This window comes from Diabrotica virgifera, chromosome 9 (assembly GCF_917563875.1).
Source record: "Diabrotica virgifera virgifera chromosome 9, PGI_DIABVI_V3a".
Taxonomy (NCBI): Eukaryota; Metazoa; Arthropoda; class Insecta; order Coleoptera; family Chrysomelidae; genus Diabrotica; species Diabrotica virgifera.
The window spans coordinates 173,450,541-173,473,849 of NC_065451.1; the positions used below are offsets into that span (position 1 = coordinate 173,450,541).

Consider the following 23,309-nt stretch of genomic DNA (forward strand, 5'->3'; position numbering starts at 1 on the left):
AAAGCGAATAATTCGCAAAATGAACATTAGATCAAAAAACTAAAAAACACGTGTCCAATATTTTTCAAAAATCTATCGAATGATACCAAACGTGACCCCCACGGAGAGGGGTGGGGGGTAAATTTAAAATTGTAAATACATATTCCGCGATATTTCGCAAAATAAAAATTAGATCGAAAAACTGTCAAATACATTTAATCAATATTTGTGAAAAATCTATCGAATGGTACCAAACACGACCGCCCACGGAGGTGGGGTGGGGGGTTACTTTAAAATCTTAAATAGGTGCCCCAAATTTTTATTCCATATTTGGATTGTTTAAGTAAAAATAAGCAACTTTTATTCGAAACATTTTTTCAAATTATGGATAGATGGTGCTATAATCGAAAAAAACCATTGTTGGAAATTTAAAATTAAATTAAAAAAGGCAAGCGCCCACTAAAATGGAAAACTTTACTTAACTTTTTTTGGTTTTAGGACCTACTCTTCACAACCCAATAGGTCCCCAAAGCGCTCGAGTGACTGCACATTTAGCATACTTCGCTGCCCTACTATAACAAACCAAAGCGGTGCCACAGCCGCCATATTGGATAATTTTTGACATGTCATTTGAACATACAATCAGAGCAAACGTATAATAGTATGGTATAGTTAGACCCAAACCCAGACATCCAAAGTGAAAGTTATCCTCCAACACCAAATTGTTCTATATGGTCCACATAATGTACAGAAAAAAGTCACACCATTTTGAGCGTCGGGTTTGGGGGGGAGAGGGGGAGAAATCTGCAAATTCGTAGTTTTTTACGTTTTTCGTCAATATTTCTAAAACTAAGCGGTTTAGCGTGAACAACCTTCTACACAAAATTGTTCTACATTAAATTTGAAATAAAAAGGGCCCTATGCATAACCCTTCTAAAATGAACGGTTCCAAAGTTACGGAGGTAGTATAGTATAATTGGTCCAAAAAAAGGCCTAACCCAGACATCCAAAGTAAAAGTTTTCTTTCAACACCAAATTGTTCTATATGGTCCACATATTGTTCAGTAAAAAGTTACACCATTTTGAGCGTCCGGTTTGGGGGGAAGATGGGGGAGAACTCGGTAAATTAGTAGGTCTTTTAGGTTTTTCGTCAATATTTCTAAAACTATGCTTCAGCGTAAGGAATGTTCTATAGAAAAATGTTTTACATAAAAGTTAAAACAAAAAAGTTCTATACATAATTGTTATAAAATCAACGGTTCCAGAGTTACGGAGGGTGAAAAGTCGAGGTTTTCGATACTTTTTATATTTACCGATTTCTCCCCCATCTCCCCCCAAAACCGACGCTCAAAATGGTGTGACTTTTTCCTGAACATTATGTGGACTATATAGAACAATTTGTTGTTGGAGGATAACTTTCACTTTGGATGTCTGGGTTTTTGGTATATTTATATCATAAATATTGCCCAAAAAAATATAAAAAGTATCGAAAACCTCGACTTTTTACCCTGCGTAACTCTGGAACCGTTGATTTTACAACAATTATGTGTAGAACATTTTTTGTTTTAAATTTCATGTAGAACATTTTTGTATATAACATTGTTTACGCTAAAGCATAGTTTTAGAAATATTGACGAAAAACTTAAAAAAAACTACTAATTTACCGGCTTCTCTCCCATCTCCCTCCCAAACCGGACGCTCAAAATGGTGTAACTTTTTACTGAACAATATGTGGACCATATAGAACATTTTGGTGTTGGAGGAAAACTTTTACTTTGGATGTTTGGGTTAGGCCTTTTTTTGGACCAGTTATACTATACTACCTCCGTAACTTTGGAACCATTCATTTTAGAAAGATTATGCATAGGGCCTTTTTTATTTCAAATTTAATGTAAAACAATTTTGTATAGAGGGTTGTTCATGCTAAACCGCATAGTTTTAGAAATATTGGCGAAAAACTTAAAAAACTACGAATTTACCGGTTTCTCCCCCGCCTCCCCCCCCCCCCAAACCCGACGCTCAAAATGGTGTGACTTTTTTCTGGACATTGTGTGGACCATATAGAACAATTTGGTGTTGAAGGATAACTTTCACTTTGGATGTCTGGGTTATGCCATCTTTTGGATCAACTATACTATACTATAACACACCTGCGCCCAGCACCAACATTTTTGATGAAATCGCGCACATTTACACTCACTCCCTATCGCGCCTAAGGAAGTATAACTTCAATAATACATATAAATATTGTTATAGCTCGCTTAACAGACTATTTGGACCAGCCTTTCCAGGATATATGGCGTGTAAGTATTCATTTATTACTTTTTAATTTTAGATGTGCTTGCAAATTTTTTACAGCCGGAAAAATGAAAGCATACCCATGAACGATCACATCAATCACTTATTTTGTATTTGCTGTCTTTTTCTATAACAAACGTTTGTTATTTATAGAAAAAGACAACAAATACAAAATAAGTGATTGATGTGATCGTTCATGGGTATTCTTTTATTTTTCCGACTGTATATTCTCTTGAACCAATGTAAGACCAAAGGTAACATACGGGTGAGTTTTTAGTGCGGGATCGGTCGATAACTCCATTATGATATAAAATATCGAGAAAAGTTATTTAAAAAAAATGTAAACAATGATATTCTCCACGCTTGGAAAATATGTCCATTTCTACAGGGTGATCAGTAACTGCGTGGTATATCAAACATATAATTTTTTAAATGGGACACCCTATATATTGTTTTATATTTATATTCCCCTCATAATTCTTGTTCATATAATATATGGTTTTGCATTACTATACAGAGTATTTAACAAGTTATGACCATTTTTATTTCGTAGACAATAATTTGTTTTATGTAATAAGATAAACAATATACTGTAGTTTTTAAATTAAGTCCAATTCACATCATTGACGAATATTTGTATACAGGGTGACCTACAAAACCAAATTACGATTTTCTCTATTTTTTTAAATGAATCACCCTATATTTTATTTTTTAACATTATTGTATTTAATATACTCTTTCATTTTTATATAGCATTCCCTATATCTAAACTGATTACTTTCCGAGATATTTTTAGTTTTCTTCAAATTTCGGGAATACATTCAATTTTTCTAGTAGAAATAAGTTAGTATTGAGTGATAATTAAACAAAATTATTTTTATTAGATAAATAACTAACACAAAATATAAACCATAGCAATATGCAGTGAATATAACAAAAATGTGATATTAAGAAATTATCATATTTCCCTAATATACAAGAATCGTATAATTCCTACAAAAAAACTTTGTATTGTATATAATAATATCACAAGATTATTTTTATTCAATAAATAACTTACTTGAAACATAAATCAAAACAATATACAACTGATGTAACAGTTTTTAGATTGGTATATCAACAGCATTCTAAGCCAATAATTTTTTAGTAGAACATTCATTTTTAAACTACAAAACAAAATTAAGATTTTCTCAATTTTTTTTTTTTAATAGATCACCCTATATTTTATTTTTTTTAAATATTGTATTTATGATAAACTTTCATTTTTATATAGCATTTCCTATACCTAGACCTATTAGTTTGTGATATATTTTTAGTTTTCTTCATTTGCCGGGAATACATTCAATTCTTATAAATATAAATAACTTAACAAATAAGTATTATGTAATAATATAACAAATATTTTCATTTAATTAATAACTAACAAAAAAATAATAAACCATAACAAAATTTAATGAATGTACCAATTAATGTGATGTTAAGGATTTAAGTCTAAAGTAAATGTTGAAAATGACCACTTTCAACGTCTATGCCATTTTGTAACCGATATTCAAATGACCGAGCCACATTTCTAACATTTTTGTAAGTCAATATTATTAAAAGCTTCTTTTATTCTGTTTTTCATATCATCAAGCGTTGTTGGATGCTTCTGGTATACAAGGTTTTTTATATAGCCCCACTTGAAAAAAATCAATTTTGGAAGAACTGGAGCACCGTCGTATAAAAACCTCAACCGTCAATAAATGTGGACCAATCACATAATCTCTAACAATATCACCTTAAACATTTATAGATCACCTAGTTTGAGTGTTAACAAAGTAGGGATTTCTTGATGCATATTAATGAAATTTAATATGAAAATTATATTATTAATAACTGCGGGTCACAATCTGCAATTAGGAATGTGTTACTAAAAACTTCTTGGCTTAGAATGCTGTTGATATAATAATCTAAAAACTATTAAATTAGTTGTATATTGTTTTGATTTATGTTTTGTGTGAGTTGTTTATTAAATAAAAATATTCTTGTAATTTTATTATACACAAGATACCTTTATTTTTTTGTAGGAATTGTATGATTCTTGTATATTAGGGAAATATGATAATTCCTTAACATCACATTTATTGATACATTCATTGCATATTGCTATGGTTTATATTTTGTGTTAGTTATTTATTAAATAAAAATAATTTTGTTTAATTATCATTCAATAACAACTTATTTCTACTAGAAAAATTGAATGTATTCCCGAAAGTTGAAGAAAACTAAAAATATCTCTGAAAGTAATAAGTTTAGATATAGAGAATGCTATATAAATATGAAAGAGTCTAATAAATACAATATTTTTGAAAAATAAAATATAGGGTGATCCATTTAAAAAAATAGAGAAAATCGTAATTTGGTTTTGTAGTTCACCCTGTATACAAACATTCGTCCATGATTTTAATTGGACTTAATTTAAAAACTACAGTATATTGTTTATCTTACTACATAAAACAAATTATTGTCTATGAATTACTTCTTTATATACAGGGTGTTAATTTCATAGAGATTTCTAAATAAAAATGGTCATAACTTGTTAAATACTCTGTATAGTAATGCAAAACCCTATATTATATGAACAAGAATTATGAGGGGAATATAAATATGAAAAAATATATAGGGTGTCCCATTTAAAAATTGATATGTTTGATATACCACGCTGTGATTGATCACCCTGTAGAAATGGACATATTTTCCAAGCGTGGAGAAAATGATTGCCTACATTTTTTCCAAATAACTTTTTTCGATATTCTATACCGTAAAGGAATTATCGACCGATCCCGCACTAAAAACTCACCCTGTATATTTCTTTTTTCCTCGCGATATTCCCGAATTGATTGTAGATAATTACGTCGTCATAACATTATTTCAATACAGCTCTTTTTACTCTTTTCCATTTTATTTACTCCACTGAAAACATGTCGCCTATTGTTTCATTTTCTCTTACTTTTAAGTCTCAATAAATCCCCATAGTTTTCAAATGTCTGTCTTTTTGTACCCATTCTGCATAAACCATGTAACCATATTCCTTATCTGCTTTCTTTGCGATTTCCATGTCTGTGATACGTCGGTATTTCAAAGCTCTTGATTACAGCTTTAACCATTTAAGAGATTTTTATAAAAAAGTTAGAGGTTGGTCCATAGGCTCAATCGCCAACTGGAGGACCAAGGATTTCTAACAGAATTTATTGTCTTAGCCCAAAAGTAAAAGATTCCATTTCTCTGAAAGAATATTTGTTGCATTATTGAAGAATATTTGTTGCATTCTTGCATTTGTTGCATAAATGAAGAATTTTACAGACAGCCCGTGGAGTTAACGGAGACAGTAACAGCAATGGTTACCACAATAACAAACGAGGAAGTGGCTCAAGCGCTTCAAAAAATAAAGAAAGGAAAAGCAGTCGGACCAGATGATATTCCTAGGGAAGTCTGGAGAGCATTGGGAGAGACAGGAATAAGTTGGCTGACAGAATTCTATTTAATAGAATTATGGAAGTTGGACAAATGCCAGACGAATGGAGAAGCAGTATATTAGTACCTGTCTACAAAAACAAGGGAGACATACAACAATGTACAAACTATAGGGCTATAAAACTACTTAGCCACACCATGAAAATATGGGAGAGAGTAAATTGATAGACGGATACGTGAAGAAACCGAAATATCCGATAATCAATTTGGCTTTATGCAGGGCAGATCAACAACAGATGCAATTTTCATTGTAAGGCAACTGATGGAAAAATACAGGAATAAAGAGACCAACGCTTATATGGTATTCATTGATCTTGAGAAAGCATATGATAGAGTTCCTCGAGAGATTCTGTGGTAAACACTCAATAAAAAAGGAGTCCCTGGAGAATATGTAAAGATTGTGAGAGATGTGTATGAGGGAGTAACGACTAGTGTTAGGACAGGTGTGGGAGATACTGATAAATTTCAGGTGAAAGTAGGATTGCACCAAGGCTCGGTGCTTAGTCCTTATTTATTCTCATTAGTTTTGGACCAGATAACAGCGAAACTACAGGGTAGCTTTCCATGGTGCCTAAAGTATGCTGATGATGTAGTGTTAATAGGAAATAGTGAAAGAGACTTGGAACAAAAACTGGAACAGTGGAGACAAGCTCTGGAGGAAAAAGGTTTAAAACTTAGTAGGACAGAAACAGAGTATTTAGAATGTTTATTTAAAGATAGATTTACTACAAATAAAATGGTATCTTTGGATGGTGAAATGATTGTGGAAAGCAATAGTTTTAAGTACCCAGGATCGGTATTACAAAGTAGTGGCGAAATAGATGGAGATGCATGCAGTAGAATTAGGGCTGGATGGATGAAGTGGAAAGAAGCGAGTGGTGTGTTGTGTGACAGAAAAATTCCAATGAAGCTGAAGGGCAAATTCTATAAAACAGCCATAAGACCGGCTATGATGTACGAAACTGAATGTTGGACAGTGAAAAAGAAAGAGGAACAACGAATGCATGTGGCGGAAATGAGAATGCTTAGATGGATGAGTGGAGTGACAAAGAAGGATAAAATTAGAAATGAGTAGGTATATTAGGGGAAGTCTAGGTGTGGCACCAATTGATGCCAAAATGAGAGAGCATAGGTTAAGATGATTTGGTCATGTTCAACGTCGAGACTTCAATCACCCAATGCACAGAATAGCTTAAGTGCAGATTCCTGGAAGGAGTAGGAAAGGAAGACCAAAAAAGACCTGGGAGGAGACGGTAAGGCAGGACATGTTGGTAAAGGGGATTAACATTGATGTGATCCAAGATAGAATTGTGTGGAGAAATGCAATTAGGGAAGCCGACCCCGCATAGGGATGAGGCAAAGAGAATGATGAATATTTGTTGCATTCAAGGCTTCACTTTCACCATCTTGCAGATCCAATATCGAGCATTTGACCAGCCAGTCGGTTTATTGAAGCTAATATTATTAATTTATATTTTGATGTACATTATACTTAGTAATAATTGAAATTACGTTTCAGGATAATTTTCAAACATCACTGGATAGAGAACAGGAAGTACTTCCAGTTGATTTTTTGACGAGATTTGGAGTCAGTAAAATGGACAGAGCGAGATGTATTAATATACTACTAAAAATACAGGTTTGAATTTCATTCATTAATCTAAATCCAGCTTTATGTTGTTGTAAACTATTCATGTGATGAATGTACCGGGTGTCCCAATAAGAATGGCTCTCGGCCATATCTCCGGAACCGTTTATAGTACAGCTTTGGGAAAAAAAAATTATAATAAAAGTTACCTCGAGAAAAGCCTGGAAATTATTTTCATATTTGTAAGTCCACCGCTAGAGGGCGTAATTGAATGTCAAAAATTTTAAAATCAAAATTTTACAAAATTTACATAATGAAAGGGCACTGAAGATCCAATCATCGTATTCTTCGCAACATTCTGCGAATACTTGATTTCGCAAGTTTAACTCTACCTTTGTAAATAAGAGGTGGGGGTGAGTGGGAACCTTGTGATGAAAAATGGCTGTAAGTCCGGTTCTGCTTAATCGATTTTTGCAAACTTGGTCTCGTTAAAAACAGATCTTTTTCGTTAATGTAAGAGTTATAATTACGAAACAGCCTAATAAGTAATATGCCAGCTAGGGGGCGCTACTTTATGTTTTTCAGAAATCTAGTTTTCTTTGTAAAATATTAAATACAAGTATGCACTTTTAACCCTGTATTACAAAATTAGACCAAATTAAAAACAGAATATCGAAAACCGCATGTCGAAACCTTTTTTCTATCTTGAGATATCTTAAGAAACGTGTTAATTTTTAAACATAATTGATGATGTCTCCTGTAAACGAAGTTACGGAAATCAAAGTGGAAACAAGTAGTGTGCTGTGGAAAAAAATTAAAGCGTGACACTTGCGGAATGCCAACAGAATTGAATACTTATTATAGATTCGATTATATTCGTTTGATTCAATTAAATTCCATTCGATTAGATTTAATTTTTATAGTATATATTATATCTATAATTTAATATAAATATATAATATATACCTAATTTAATACATAATATTATATACTAGTGATTTTACCCGTTAAAATTAGGATTAATAAGATATAGATACATAAAGCTTTAAATTATTATTTTTCTTAATAATGTAACCGATATTTTTTAATTTAAAAATGTACTTACTGATAAAGTATAGTAAATACTTCGTGTAAATTTTAATCGTAAATAATGTATGGAAGAGTTCATTTATTTCTAGATACTCTCATTAAAGGGGAGGCCGTTATACAAAAGTGAATTTTTTTAAATTTGTTGATTACATTATTCCTTTCAACCTACTTATCCTCAAATTGTATTTTTAAACATCCGATTCATTTTATATAATAATAATTAAATTCACTATCAAATTTGAAGTAAAACTTCTTTTGAAAGTTTGTTAATTCTAAAATTAATGGGTAAAATCACTAGTACAGTTTGTCAAACATAGCAAAAAGTTTAAAAATTTCGGCGATTGTTAGATTTTCAAACTCTTTCCTACGTTTGACAAACCATATATATATATATATATATATATATATATATATATATATATATATATATATATATACATCCTACTATCAATTTGGCATCGATACATTATGCATTTACCATCGATTTGGCATCGTCTTGCAAAGTGGCATCTGTATATCGATGCCACTTTACACTACCTTAATAACTTTATTCCTGTACTTGCTACCAGAAGTCTAATCAGCTCGGTAGTTAGAGATTTGATTCCTTGATGTTACTTTAATATATCAGCTTTCCTTGTTTACCTCTTACTAAGTTATATAAGTTTATTCCATAAAATGTTTGAGTCCAAAATGATCGTACAGTGAAAATATTATATACATTTAGTTCAGTGTTTTACCGTTTTGTCGCTGCCGTTATATACATGAAAACGTATATCCCACTTTCATTATCAATCATTTTGGCATCAGAAATTTGGCATCACTGTTGAATACAATATTATTCACAACGAAAAATAGACAATTTGAGAATGTATATATTATTTTCATAAAGAAATCAGTCTGGCATCATGTTTTATTGTTTTCACCCAATTTTGAAAAAATGTGAAAACTTTGTATTATCCACGTCCGTCTGTCCGTCTGTCTGTAACCACAACTCCTCCGTCAATATACCAGCTAGAATGACAAATGAGGTATCAAATGAAAGCTGATAATCCAAGGATGGTACTAAAGGTGAGATATTTGACCTTGGCGGTCTGTCCGTCGGTCTTTACGACCGCGAATATAACTCCTCCATCATTATACCAGGTAGAATGACAAATGAGGTGTCAAATGAAAGCATATAATCCAAGGATGGTACTAACGGTGAGATATTTGACCTAGGCTGTCTTTCCGTCGGTCCCTCCGACCGCAAATATAACTCCTCCGTCATTATACCAGGTAGAATGACAAATGAGGTGTCAAAAGAAAGCTTATAATACAAGGATGGTACTAAAGGTGAGATATTTGACTTAGGCGGTCTGTGACTCGGTCCCTCCGACCGCGAATATAACTTATCCGTCATTATACCAGGTAGAATGACAAATGAGGTGTCAAATTAAAGCTGATAATCCTAGGATGGTACTAAAGGTGAGATATTTGACCTAGGCTGTCTTTCCGTCGGTCCCTCCGACCGCGAATATAACTCCTCCGTCATTATACCAGGTAGAATGACAAATGAGGTGTCAAAAGAAAGCTTATAATACAAGGATGGTACTAAAGGTGAGATATTTAACTTAGGCGATCTGTGCGCCGGTCCCTCCGACCGCCAATATAACTCCTCCATCATTATACCAGGTAGAATGACAAATGAGGTGTCAAATGAAAGCTTATATTCCAAGGATGGTAATAAAGGTGAGATATTTGACCTAGGCTGTCTTTCCGACGGTCCGTACGACCGGGAATATAACTCCTCCGTCACTATACCATGTAGAATGAGAAATGAGGTGTCAAATGAAGGCTGATATTCCAAGGATGGTACTAAAGGTGAGATATTTGACCTACATGGTCTGTCCGTCGGTCCGTCCGACCGCGAGTATAACTCCTCAATCATTATACCAGGTAGAATGATAAATGAGGTGTCAAATGAAAGCTTATAATCCAAGGATGGTACTAAAGGTGAGATATTTGGCCTAGGCAATCTTTCTGTCGGTCCGTACGACCGCGAATATAACTTCTCCGTCATTATACCAGGTAGAATGACAAATGAGGTGTCAAATGAAAGCTTATATTCCAAGGATGGTACTAAAGGTGAGATATTTGACCCAGGCTGTCTTTCCGTCGGTCCGTACGACCGCGCATATAACACCTCCGTCGTTATACCAGGTAGAATGACAAATGAGGTGTCAAATGAAAGCTGATAATCCAATGATAGTACTACAGGTGAGCGATTTGACCTAGGCTGTATTTCCGCCGGTCCGTACGACCGCGACTATAACTTCTGCGTCTTTATACCAAGTAGAATGACAAATGAGGTGTCAAATGAAAGCTGATAATCCAATGATGGTACTACAGGTGAGCGATTTGACCTAAGCTGTCTTTCCGCCGGTCCGTACGACCGCGACTATAACTTCTGCGTCTTTATACCAAGTAGAATGATAAATAAGGTGTCAAATGAAAGCAGGATGGTACTAAAAGTGAGATATTTGGCCTAGACAATCTTTCTGTCGGTCCGTACGACCGCGAATATAACTTCTCCGTCATTATACCATGTAGAATGAGAAATGAGGTGTCAAATGAAGGCTGATATTTCAAGGATGGTACTAAAGGTGAGATATTTGACCTACATGGTCTGTCCGTCGGTCCGTCCGACCGCGAGTATAACTCCTCAATCATTATACCAGGTAGAATGATAAATGAGGTGTCAAATGAAAGCTTATAATCCAAGGATGGTACTAAAGGTGAGATATTTGGCCTAGGCAATCTTTCTGTCGGTCCGTACGACCGCGAATATAACTTCTCCGTCATTATACCAGGTAGAATGACAAATGAGGTGTCAAATGAAAGCTTATATTCCAAGGATGGTACTAAAGGTGAGATATTTGACCCAGGCTGTCTTTCCGTCGGTCCGTACGACCGCGCATATAACCCCTCCGTCGTTATACCAGGTAGAATGACAAATGAGGTGTCAAATGAAAGCTGATAATCCAATGATAGTACTACAGGTGAGCGATTTGACCTAGGCTGTCTTTCCGCCGGTCCGTACGACCGCGACTATAACTTCTGCGTCTTTATACCAAGTAGAATGACAAATGAGGTGTCAAATGAAAGCTGATAATCCAATGATGGTACTACAGGTGAGCGATTTGACCTAAGCTGTCTTTCCGCCGGTCCGTACGACCGCGACTATAACTTCTGCGTCTTTATACCAAGTAGAATGATAAATAAGGTGTCAAATGAAAGCTTATAATCCAAGGATGGTACTAAAAGTGAGATATTTGGCCTAGACAATCTTTCTGTCGGTCCGTACGACCGCGAATATAACTTCTCCGTCATTATACCAGGTAGAATGACAAATAAGGTGTCAAATGTAAGCTGGTAATACAAGGATGGTACTAAAGGTGAGATATTTGACCTAGGCGGTCTGTCGGTGGGTCCGTCCGACCGCGAATGTAACTCCTCTATCATTATACCAGCTATAATAATAAATGAGGTGTCAAATGAAAGCTTATAATCCAAGGATGGTACTAAAGGTGAGATATTTGAGCTGGGTACTCTTTCTGTCGGTCCGTACGACCGCCAATATAACTCCTCCGCCATTATACCGGGTAGAATGACAAATGAGGTGTCAAATAAAAGCTTGTGGGTGAAAACCTAGGACTTACGAAGTCCAATTTAAAAATAGGGCATATCAGAGATATGCCTTAGACATCATAGAAGACAATGACACAGAAAAATCAAACAAGCAATATGTCAAAAGGGCCTTAGTTATGTATCTTCGGTCCTGTTGGTCCAATCGTGATGTATAGCACCTCAAATGATAGGATTTGACAAACAGAATACAATGAGAGAAAAATCAAATACAACCTCATGTCAAAAGGGCCTTAGTCGCGTATCTTCGGTCCTATAAGACCAATCGTGACGTACGGCATCTCAAATAATAGGACTTGACAAATAAAATACAATGACACAGAAAAATCAAATACAGCAACAAGTCAAAAGGGCCCTAGTTATGTATATCTAGTCCTATTGGTCCAATTGTGACGTACAGCAGCTCAAATGGTAAGGTTTAATGAACAGAATACAATGACACAGAAAAATCAAATACAGCAATATGTCAAAAGGGCCTTATTTACGTATCTTCGCTCCTATTGGTCCAATCGTGGCGTACAGCACCTAAAATAACTGGATTTGACTAATATAATACAATGACGTATGAAAATCAATTACAGCATCATGTCAAAAGGGCCTTAGTCTTGTATCTACGGTTCTATTGGTTCAATCGTGACGTACAGCGTCTGAAATGATGGGATTTAACTGGCAGAATAAGATGGTGTAGACAAATGAAAATGACGTCATGTAATAACACTTTAAAATTGTAGAAATAAAATGGATTAACACACATGGTATGACATATTAGGTGAGAGTATTTAACAAATAGAATACGATTACATACGTCCAGGTTTTGACAAGCGACTTCTCTACATATGATAAACGCGAAAGGGCCCCAACGTTCACTGCTCGACATAGGCCTCCCGTTCACTGCATATACCCACTGCTTTCTGACGCTGTGACTTGAGAGGATAGGATTTAACGAATAGAACGACAAAGAAGACTAAACAAGGCAGCTCACGGGAAAAACACAACTGTCCGTTTTATACTCTACAGGGAAGCATCAAATATTCAACGTAAGAATATATTAGAGTATAACGGTATGATAAATCTTTTTCTTCTTTTTTTCATTTAGTGCATTCCGTACGTTTTTTAAACATAATCAGGAGAAGTTGTTGAATTTCTGAAGTCTATAAAAGAATTTCTTAACAAACCTTTTTTTAATTGTGTTATGGATTATTTTTAAGAATGTGTTTAAAAGGCAGTTCGCAGGCTTATTGTTCAATGGTCTTATCACTTTCAAGCGCCTGTCTTTTTTGTAGGACTATTAATTGTTACTTGTGATTTCAACCATTCTAGCGGGGCAATGCCTTTTCTATAACTGAAATGAATATTGTTATCCATTTAATTTTTTTCCTCAATTAATTGAATGCCTCCTACTGGTGTTTGGTCTAAGCTTACCGCTTTTCCCCATTTAAGCTAAACTGCTCGTCAAAAGTTAGGGATATAGAAAATTATGCTCATTTTCATAGCTAATTTTTTCGAGAACAGATTAACGGATTCCACTATTTTTGTTTAATATTTTAGATTTTTCTTTAGTATTTACACAGTTGTGCAAAGGTTTACACAAACTTCTTTTTTGTACTTATACCGAGTGGTAGGTATAAGTACAGAAAAGAAGTTTGAGTAAACCTCTTGATAGGTATTAGTTACGTATCTTCACTCCCATTGGTCCCAACGTGTCGTACGGCGGCTCAAATCATTGGAATCAGCCAACAGAATACAATAACTAGGGAGCGGATTTATATGCGATCAATTTTGATGAAATATTCGCATATATATGCGGTAAAAAATTACGAAATATGCGCAAGATATGCACAAAAATTCAAAAAATGCGCATTTCGGGAAACCACAAATTTTCTGTCTTATTTAGTAATCTTATTTATTATTTTTCAAATAAAATCATTTTTTATATATGCAATTTATTCACAGTTTTTACAAAAACTGCTACCAATAGTTACCTATTTAAAATAAAACAACAATATCACTATAAATATATCTTCGATTATAATTCACTACAATGTGTTTTTCCAAATTCTTTACGAGGAAACATATTCTTTGATCAGACAAAATATTTTTATAACTTGAAAAACTCCTTGCAACATCGATAATTGGTGCGTATTTAAAATAACTTGTTAATTTCCGTTAGAAAATCGTAAATCTTTGGCTAAAGGTGTAAATTCTCTTAACAATAGAGGATTTAAAAAATCACCAGAATTATAGGTAGGTATCTACCCTAATAGCACAAGGACGTCCAATGGACGTCCTTCACGGACTTTAGGGACGTCCATTGGACGTCCGTTTTCGTCCGAGGAACGTGCTTTATACGTCCTATTTTGGTCCAAATGTCGCGCTACCGAACGTCCATTGGACGTCCATCTAATGTCCGAGGGGACATATATTGGATCTTAATCGGACGTAAATTGGACCTTAATCGGACGTCCTAGGGGACGTAAATTGGACCCTAATCGGACGTAATTTGGACCTTAATCGGACGTAAATTGAACCTTAATCGGACGTAAATTGGACCTTAATCGGACGTAAATTGAACCTTAATCGGACGTAAATTGGAATTTAATCGGACGTAAATTGGACCTTAATCGGACGTAAATGGGACCTTAATTGGACGTAAATTGGACCTTAATCGGAGTAAATTGGATCTTAATCGGACGTCTTAGGGGACGTGAATTGGACCTTAACAGGACGTCCAATTTTGGTCCAAATTCCACGTTGCCAAACGCCCAATGGAGGTCCACCTAACGTCCGAAGGGACGTTCGGTGGACGTCAATTGGGCCTTCATAGGACGTCCCAGTTTGGTCCAATGTATTGCTGCCGATCATCCATCTAACGTCCTGGGAGGACGTTCGGTGGACGTCTAGAGACGATATTTATACCTGTGGAGAATGTATTGTGGGAAATAAAAAATATATTTTTTAACGAACTTATATTACATCTTATATTAATTTACAATTATTGGATATTAGATTATTTACATTAAATTATAATTACATTTCTCCAAGAAATTAACGCACCACCTTAAAAATGGGCCATTTTTGATGTCTCGAATTTCCTAAAGCCATTGTCCCATCTAAGTGATTTTTTTAATAATATTATAGCCTAGGCTATATGGGCTACCTCCATAAGCTTGTCATGCACGGGGAGCTATACTGTAATAATATTATATCACATCGCTGAGGGAACTCTACATTACATATACTTTTCGAATCAAAACTTTTATTCTCTTAATATTATTACTTAAAAAATATATACTACATTCGTCTCGCTAAACTCGAAAAATAACTTATAAACCATAAAAATCTCCAAAAATATAAATGACATAAATGAGAATTGGCACAATTATTATTATGGTTTTAAGTTGATTTTTCGGATTTAACTACAATATTATGCAAAAAATTATGTTATATCGCAGATTTAAAATGGGTTTATCTCGAAAACAGTTATATTAAGTTTAGCGAGATGATTGTAGTACACTTTTTTTAAGTAAAAATATTAAGAGAATAAAAGTAGACTGGTACGCAGTCTGATTTTTGCATAAGAGTTTAATGAAATGGTAACAAATCAATTGGAAGTTCTGTCCGACAAAATACATGGAACGTTTTCGGTAGTCTGATGTTCCAAGTTTTTAACCTGTTCCACAATTAAAACTTCCCCGGTTCCAGTATTCCCGTACATCAAAGTTTGTCCGACTAGACACCGTGAAGCTATTAACAAATTTTCAGCTTGCTGTTAATCAACTTTTTTTATTACGAGGGATCCAGGTCTATAAATGAATACAATAAATAAGTAGGTAGGTACATATTATACACTTATTTATACGAGTACAATTAATAGTAGAGCTGGTTTTTGGGATGTTACAAGCAGCATTTGCATTTCCACAGAGATACTTATGACAGAAATAATAAAACACCGAGACGGACTATTATTATAATAATTTACAATAGGATCCGACGGCCGACGCTATAGGGACAGGTAAAATTTATGACTGAACAATGCACCGAGCATCGATACAAGCAATATGTACCGGTCGAAGGTTATTTTTTATTGTGCCAAATGGACGTATATAGTACCTACCTTTAAAAATCGAATACAAAAATTAAAAGATATTTAACAACCATAAAGATTTGTCAAACTCTATCACCGACTTCATGAAAACAAGTATTACTACATTCTTTGATGGTTTTTGCTGTAAATTTTAAAGGATTGACATGAAATTTGGCATACGCATAGCTAACATGCCAAAGAAAAAAAGTGATATTGTGCCAATGTGTGCTATTGCCCTGGGGTGAGTTTCACTCTTTCTCTGGGGTGAAAAACGTTCAAAATAAGTCCGGACTTCGATAAACTGATTAATATTAAGCAACCTTTATTCCATACTTACAAAGTATGTGTACTTACAAATTAGTATGTGAATTTGGGGGGTGAGTTTCACCCCGAGGAGGGGTGATATACAAAATATAGATAGATACACAAAAGATATACAAAAATGTTTCAAAACATCGAAAAAATGTGGTAAAATGCAAATATACATATCATATTATGATAAAATTGCGATTTTGGCGATTTGCCTTTTTGGATAGAATGATGATGATGTTGATTAGGATAAAACTGCGAAGAATTTTTTTATCGAAATATAGTAAAAAATATGAAAAATATACCAAAAAGCTTGAAAAAATATGTAAGTATGTAAGGAAAAACATAAATAATTAAATAAACTTTTGACAACACAACACAAAAGTTTGAAACACTCACTATTTGGATTGGTTGTCCTGGCTTGTGATTTTCTTCTTTGCAGATGACGCTCACGGATCGATGTCAATGTCCAACGGACGTCCGAGCACGGACGTCCAATGGACGTCCAAAGGACGTTCATATTTATTCAACACGTAAGTACGTCCAACGTCGGACGTCCGAAGGACGTTCATTTATAGTCCATCCGCATTAGGACTAAAACTGGACCTATTTTGGGCACACGTACGCTCAACTTCAAAAAGATGCTCTCAATATTCATCTGTAGTAAGGATACATTGATAAAAATTATATTTTTGCTTATTAGAATTAACCACCAAACTTCTATCATCTTGGTAACGGGAATAATAAAACATTATAAAGTCCACTTTACATCAACAATAATTGAACAAGAAATTGACGACAAGTTATTCAAGGTCAAATTTGGCTTATACAAAACACAATTCTACTTCCAATTTTGCCGTGAATAAACAGAAAATAAAGAAATTTGACAAAATAAAACATATCCAATTGTTCTATTTCATCAAATTCCTTCATTTTCTTTTACAAATCATACATTTTGTACTCGTCAAATTTGGCCTTGAATAACTTAGTCAATTTCTTGTTCAATTTATTGTTGATGTAGAGTGGACATAACGAATAATTTACCGATCAGATTTTCACACTTTACATAAAAACAAAAACATGTATTAGATATTAAACTACATATACAGTTTTGAATTAAATATGATTTATAATCTTTTCCATTTAAACTATTTTATTAACATAATTAAGTTAATATTTTATTAAATAATTTTGCTGTTTAATCCCCTTATTGGTAGAATATGTCCAATATGGACGATTGGAAAAGGTCCGTATTTCGTCCGAGTACGGACGTCCAAAGGACGTTCATATTTATTCCACCCGAAGGACGTCCAACACCGGACGTCCGAAGGACGTACATATTTAGTCCACCCGAAGGACGTCCAACGCCGGACGTCCAAAGGACGTACATATTTAGTCCACCTGAAGGACGTCCAACGCCGGACGTCCAAAGGACGTACATATTTAGTACACCCGAAGTACGTCCAGCGTCGGACGTCCAAAGGACGTCCGTTTATGGTCCATGGACGTTAGGACCAAAAATTGACCTATTTTGGACGTCCAAAGGACGTCGTGTGCTATTAGGGTATTAAATATAACAAAAGTATATAAAATTCGGATTTCCGGGTAAAACATCCTTCGTCATTTTAACATCCTACAATCATTTCATAACGGCGGCGTATTATCCTATAAGTACTTTGTGTAGAGATCGTTTATTTTCTAAGAAAAAATGAAAGGCGGTTAATGAGCTGTCTCTCTTGGTTCTCGAATTAATACAGACCACAGCCTGTGCGTGGAAATATTTTGTCGAATTAAAAAATTTAAATTTTGTTTTGGACTAATGAAATAAAACATTTTAGTAGTTCCAAAATGACACAAAATCTAGGCATCGGATAAAAAAGTTTATTTGAAGAAAGTGTATTTTTTTGTTCTTCTTAATGGCGGTACAGGCTCGTTTTTTTAATATTGTATTTAATTACAGAATAATTTTCAAATATTACCTAATATATTTTTCAAATTGGGCTCTGTACCGCCATTCTTTATTATATTACGGATACGTGTGCCAAATATCTTGAAAAAATATTCAAAATTACAGCCGCAATCTTGGAACGCGTTTTGGCTACCTGTTGATCGCTACTGTATCACCTTAAACAATTTTTTAAACAAATTCACAAAAATAATTTTTTCATTACGAACGATTTTTTAGATAAGTTGGGTTATTCTGAGCAAAAAAGGTATCTTGAGATTTTTCTCTAAAATTGATTTTTGTCGAGTTATATGGCCATTTTCGCATTTTTCAGGTTTTACATCGCGTATAACTCGACAACAATCAATTTTAGAGAAAATTGACAAGAGACCTTTTTTGTTCAGAATGTCCAAAATTATCTAAAAAAAAATTGTTCAAAGTGAAAAAATTATTTTTGTGGATTTGTTTAAAAAATTGTTTAAACAATTTTTCGACCACGGCACCTTGTGAATATGTTATAAGGACCTCTTTTTGAGTAAGTTTGTGCAAAAAAATCGAATCGGAATAATTTCACTAACAGGGGCGACGATAAATCCGGGACTATAGCGCTAATTATTAATAATTAAAAATAACAGCTTTGTAATAAAATAATGACAAAAATCTCTTAAGGACCTTGAAGCAAGGGTTTGAAACTTGATCTGCTCACTTTTTAATTTCATAATAATAACTTTAATCGAGTTATTAAGACTTAAAAATGGCCATTTTCGCATTTTTCAAATTTTTAATCGCATATAACTCGACAACAATCAATTTTAAACAAAAATGGCAAGACACCTTTTTTGCCCAGAATGACACAAGTTATCTAAAAAAATTGTTCGAAATGAAAAAATTGTTTTTGTGAATTTGTTTCAAAAAAATTTTTTAAACAATTTTTCGACCAATGCACCGCCCGGCACCCTTTGGATATGTTATAAGGACCTCTTTTTGAGTAAGTTTGTGCAAAAAAATCGAATCGGAATAATTTCGCTAGCGGGGGCGACGATACTGCCCGGTCTACTTTTGATGCTGATGGTGATAGAATAGATACTTTTTATATAACAAAAATAAAACTTTTATTTAAACTCTTTAAAAAATTTGTGGCGGGTTTTCCCCGAAAAGTGCGTTATTTTTTGGACATTTTACGTTCAACTAGTCGATTTGGAATTTGACGAATAAGAACCAACTTTTGATTAGCTCCAACTCTGTTTTTATTGTGTGTCCAGACTTCATACATACATCATTTTTTTTACTGTTTTATAAGCTTTATATTTGCTAGGAATAGTTTTTCGATCAAATACTTACTTTTTGATTTATTTGCGAAAAACCATCTAAAAACAAAAGTTACAAGGAATTTAATTAGTTTATCCACTTACGGACTTATTTGGACCTATATTTTTTCACACTCGAGAAGGGGGTGGTACTCATCCCCAGAAAAAAAGCACACACTGGCACTCTGATGTTCATTTCGCGAAATATCGCAGGGTTCGTATTTAAAATTTTTAATTTACTCCTCACCCCTTTCCGTGGGGGTTCGTTTTTGGTATCATTCGATAGACTTTTGAAAAATATTGAACACGCATTTTTTAGTTTTTCGATCTGACGTTCATTTCGCGAAATATTCGCTTTTTTGTGAAACTTTGTGACTCGCCCATCATTTCTTCAGATTTGGGAACACTTAATAATCGGAGGGGGCCAAGTCAGGAGAGTAAGCCGCATGAGAAAGTAATTAGAACCCCAACTCGAATTTTTGCTACTGTCACAACGCTCTTGTGAGTCGATGTATTGTCTTAGGTCTTGAGAACACTTTTTTCTTCTGCTTATGGAGTCGTTTTTCATTCATCACATACCGGAACTCACCACATAAATTTTGAAGACCCTGACATCAAAACTGTATTAAATTATATGTGATCTAAGTAAGTTAATGAAAAGTCAGAATAGATAGAGTAGAACACTTATAAAAAAAATTGTAACAAGCAATTGGACATCGTAAGTTCTAATTTTTCACAAAAAGTGACCGGAAGTTGAACCGGCAGTCGATATTTGAACCCTTCGTGTAACTTTTTGTCAGCTGATATGACGGATGAATTTTGTTCACCTACAGATATGGACGAACAGACAGGCATGAAACCGGAAGTATGTATTTGTTCTGGTCTTTCTTAGTCGTGTTGACCAATAGTTTGTACTATTTCGACGAATTTAAAACAGTACTTTCGGTTGCAACTCTGGAACAGGCAGTCCGAGGTCAAACTTCTCACATGTAATATCATATTTTGGTTATAGGCTTTCATTTGACACCTTATTTGTCATTCTTTCTGTCCTACTAATAGACGAGTTGTGTTTATTGACGGACAGACATGGATAATTCTAGGTTTTCACATTTAATGATAAAAACAATAATTATACAATTCAGTTAACCTGACTATATCATTGTGATAATGACTTCTTATCTAAAAGTGACAACGGCAATAATTGCCGTTGTAATAATTATTATTCCATTCACTCACGATAAAATATCGCAAAACCTCCAGATTTTAAAGAACCGCTTGGATTGACATAAAATTTGGCACACACGTAGCTAAAATGCCAAAGAAAAAAGTGAGATTATGCCGATATGTTCTCTTGTCCTGGATGTGACTTTCACCCCTTCTTGGAGGTGAAAAAACATACGTGCAAAATAAGTCCGGAAGTGGATAAACTGACTAATTCTAATTCTAAGCAAATTTTGTTCTATAAAAGTTTTAGGTCAATACTTTTCGAGGTATGTGCGAGTGAATATGTTTATTTTTCATAGAAAAACACTTCGCAAATAACTCAAAAAGTAAGTATGTACATATTTTATCGAAGAAAATATTCCTAGCAATAATATAGCTTATGAAAAAGAGGTGTCAGTATAAGGTCTGTAGACCCAGTAGAAGCAGGGTTGCAGCTAATGAAAAATAGGTTCTTATTCGTCAAATACCAAATCGAATATTTCAACGTAAAATAACCAAAAAAATAAAGCACTTTTCGGGAAACACTCATCATAACTCTTTTAAAGTGTTTAAAAAAAATTTTTTTTGGTGTTTTTAAAACAGTTTCTAGCGTGAAAAGTAAGCAAGTTACGCTGAAAATAAAATCGTTCCCTTTTTTTTGGCAAAAGAAAGTCATGAAAATTAATTGTTACCGCTTCACACGTTACTTTAGATAAATGTATTGTTTATACAGGGTGTCTCCGAAAATAGTGCGTTCCTTTAAGGTGTGGATATAATACACAATTTAGAACAAAAAGGTGTTGTAACATTTTTTCCTAAAGTTAACCGTTTCAACAAAAATTACGTTGTTCTCCATAAGAGTAAATTTTTATTTTCATAAATTTATATGACCTGGCAACATGGCGTAGAAGAACCTGTGACTGTGAAATTTAATCTAATGGGACCCCTTGTTTATTTACTAATTGAGTATCAATTTGCATATCAAAATGTATTTTCGTTTTTTGGTCAAACGGCTGAATTTAGAATAAAATGTTATAAGACTTTTTTGCTCTACATTGTGCTTTCTATCTATACCTTTAAGGAACGCACTATTTTCGGGGAAACCCTGTATATGATCTGTAAGTTGCATTGGTTCAAAATGCTTATTTTTGAAAGGGGTTTTGTTGAAAGGCCTCGAACGAATCACTAGTCACGAGTATGTATATGCAAATTTTGAACAGCCATATCTTAACCAATTTTTGTCTTCCAGAAAATCAAAAAATTCCAAATATTTAAAAAAGCAACACCTACATTTTTTACTCTTTAAGATATTTGGTATCACTAATAATTTTTAAGTTATTTTGACAAAAGTCTTTTTTTCAAAATTAAAGATTTAAAAAAATTTACTTTAAAACCAAATTTTTCCACAAATAAGCACTTTGAACTGATGAAACTTACAAACACAAACAATACATAAAGTTACTTGTGAAGTGGTAACGATTAATTCCATTTGGGCTGTTAATTAGAGGGAGTTTTTAGAATATTTTTAACCAAAAAAAAAGGAACAACTGTATTTTGAGCGTAACCTGCTTACTCTTGCTGCTGGAAACTTAAAAAAAAAATAAAAATAAACGTTTTCTTAAACACTTTAAGAAAGTTGTAATAAGTTTTCCCAGAAAAGTGTTTCATTTTTTTTATTTCACGTTAAAATATTCGATTTGGAATTTGAGATATAAGAGCTTATTTTTCACTATAGTCTGTTTTTAAACAAGAGGAGTCATTCAAATTTCCCGCGCCGTACACCTTGTTTGTAATTGGTACAACCTCAGGCAATTTTACTCATATCAAATTTTGACACTATTGGCATTTCATAGGTTAGTTTATTTATTTTATCAGCAATTTTTGTATTTTCTGCGTTCTTCCTTTTATTTTTAGATTTTTAGTCAAGATTACCGTCAAAGGCCGATATGATCAACCAAAAAAGAAGATTTATCTGATGATATTTCTAGTGACTTTCTTGGGTGTGAATCTGCCATTTAGTTTACCTACTCCTCTTGGTTTTAAAACAAAGCTTAGCAATAACTCTGCTTCTACTGGGTCTACAGACCTGACACATATACCATTTTTTCACTTTTTTATAAGCTATATTTACTATTTGCTAATTTTTTTTCAATAAAGTACCTACTTTTTGAGTTATTTGCGAAAAACCGTATAAAAACGTTTTTTTTTTTGTTGAAAAATGAACATATTCACTCGCAAATATCTCTAAAAGTATTGACTTAGTGAAAAACGCTATAAAATAGAAGTTGCTTAGAATTAGTCAGTTTATCC

The 23,309-nt window shown here is 33.7% G+C and overlaps 2 protein-coding genes across 2 annotated transcripts in view; one reads left to right on the forward strand and one right to left on the reverse strand.

The window, feature by feature from the left end:
* The window catches only part of LOC126891934 (LIM homeobox transcription factor 1-alpha), a 366,239-nt gene that overhangs the window by 117,072 nt on the left and 225,858 nt on the right, over positions 1-23,309 (reverse strand). The window lies entirely within an intron of this gene.
* Positions 1-23,309, forward strand: part of LOC126891931 (uncharacterized) — a 106,055-nt gene that overhangs the window by 33,263 nt on the left and 49,483 nt on the right. Inside the window, exons 4-5 of the mRNA XM_050661279.1 lie at positions 2,236-2,282; positions 7,310-7,429. Coding sequence (XP_050517236.1) covers positions 2,236-2,282; positions 7,310-7,429 — 167 coding nt within the window. The remainder of the gene's footprint in view (positions 1-2,235; positions 2,283-7,309; positions 7,430-23,309) is intronic.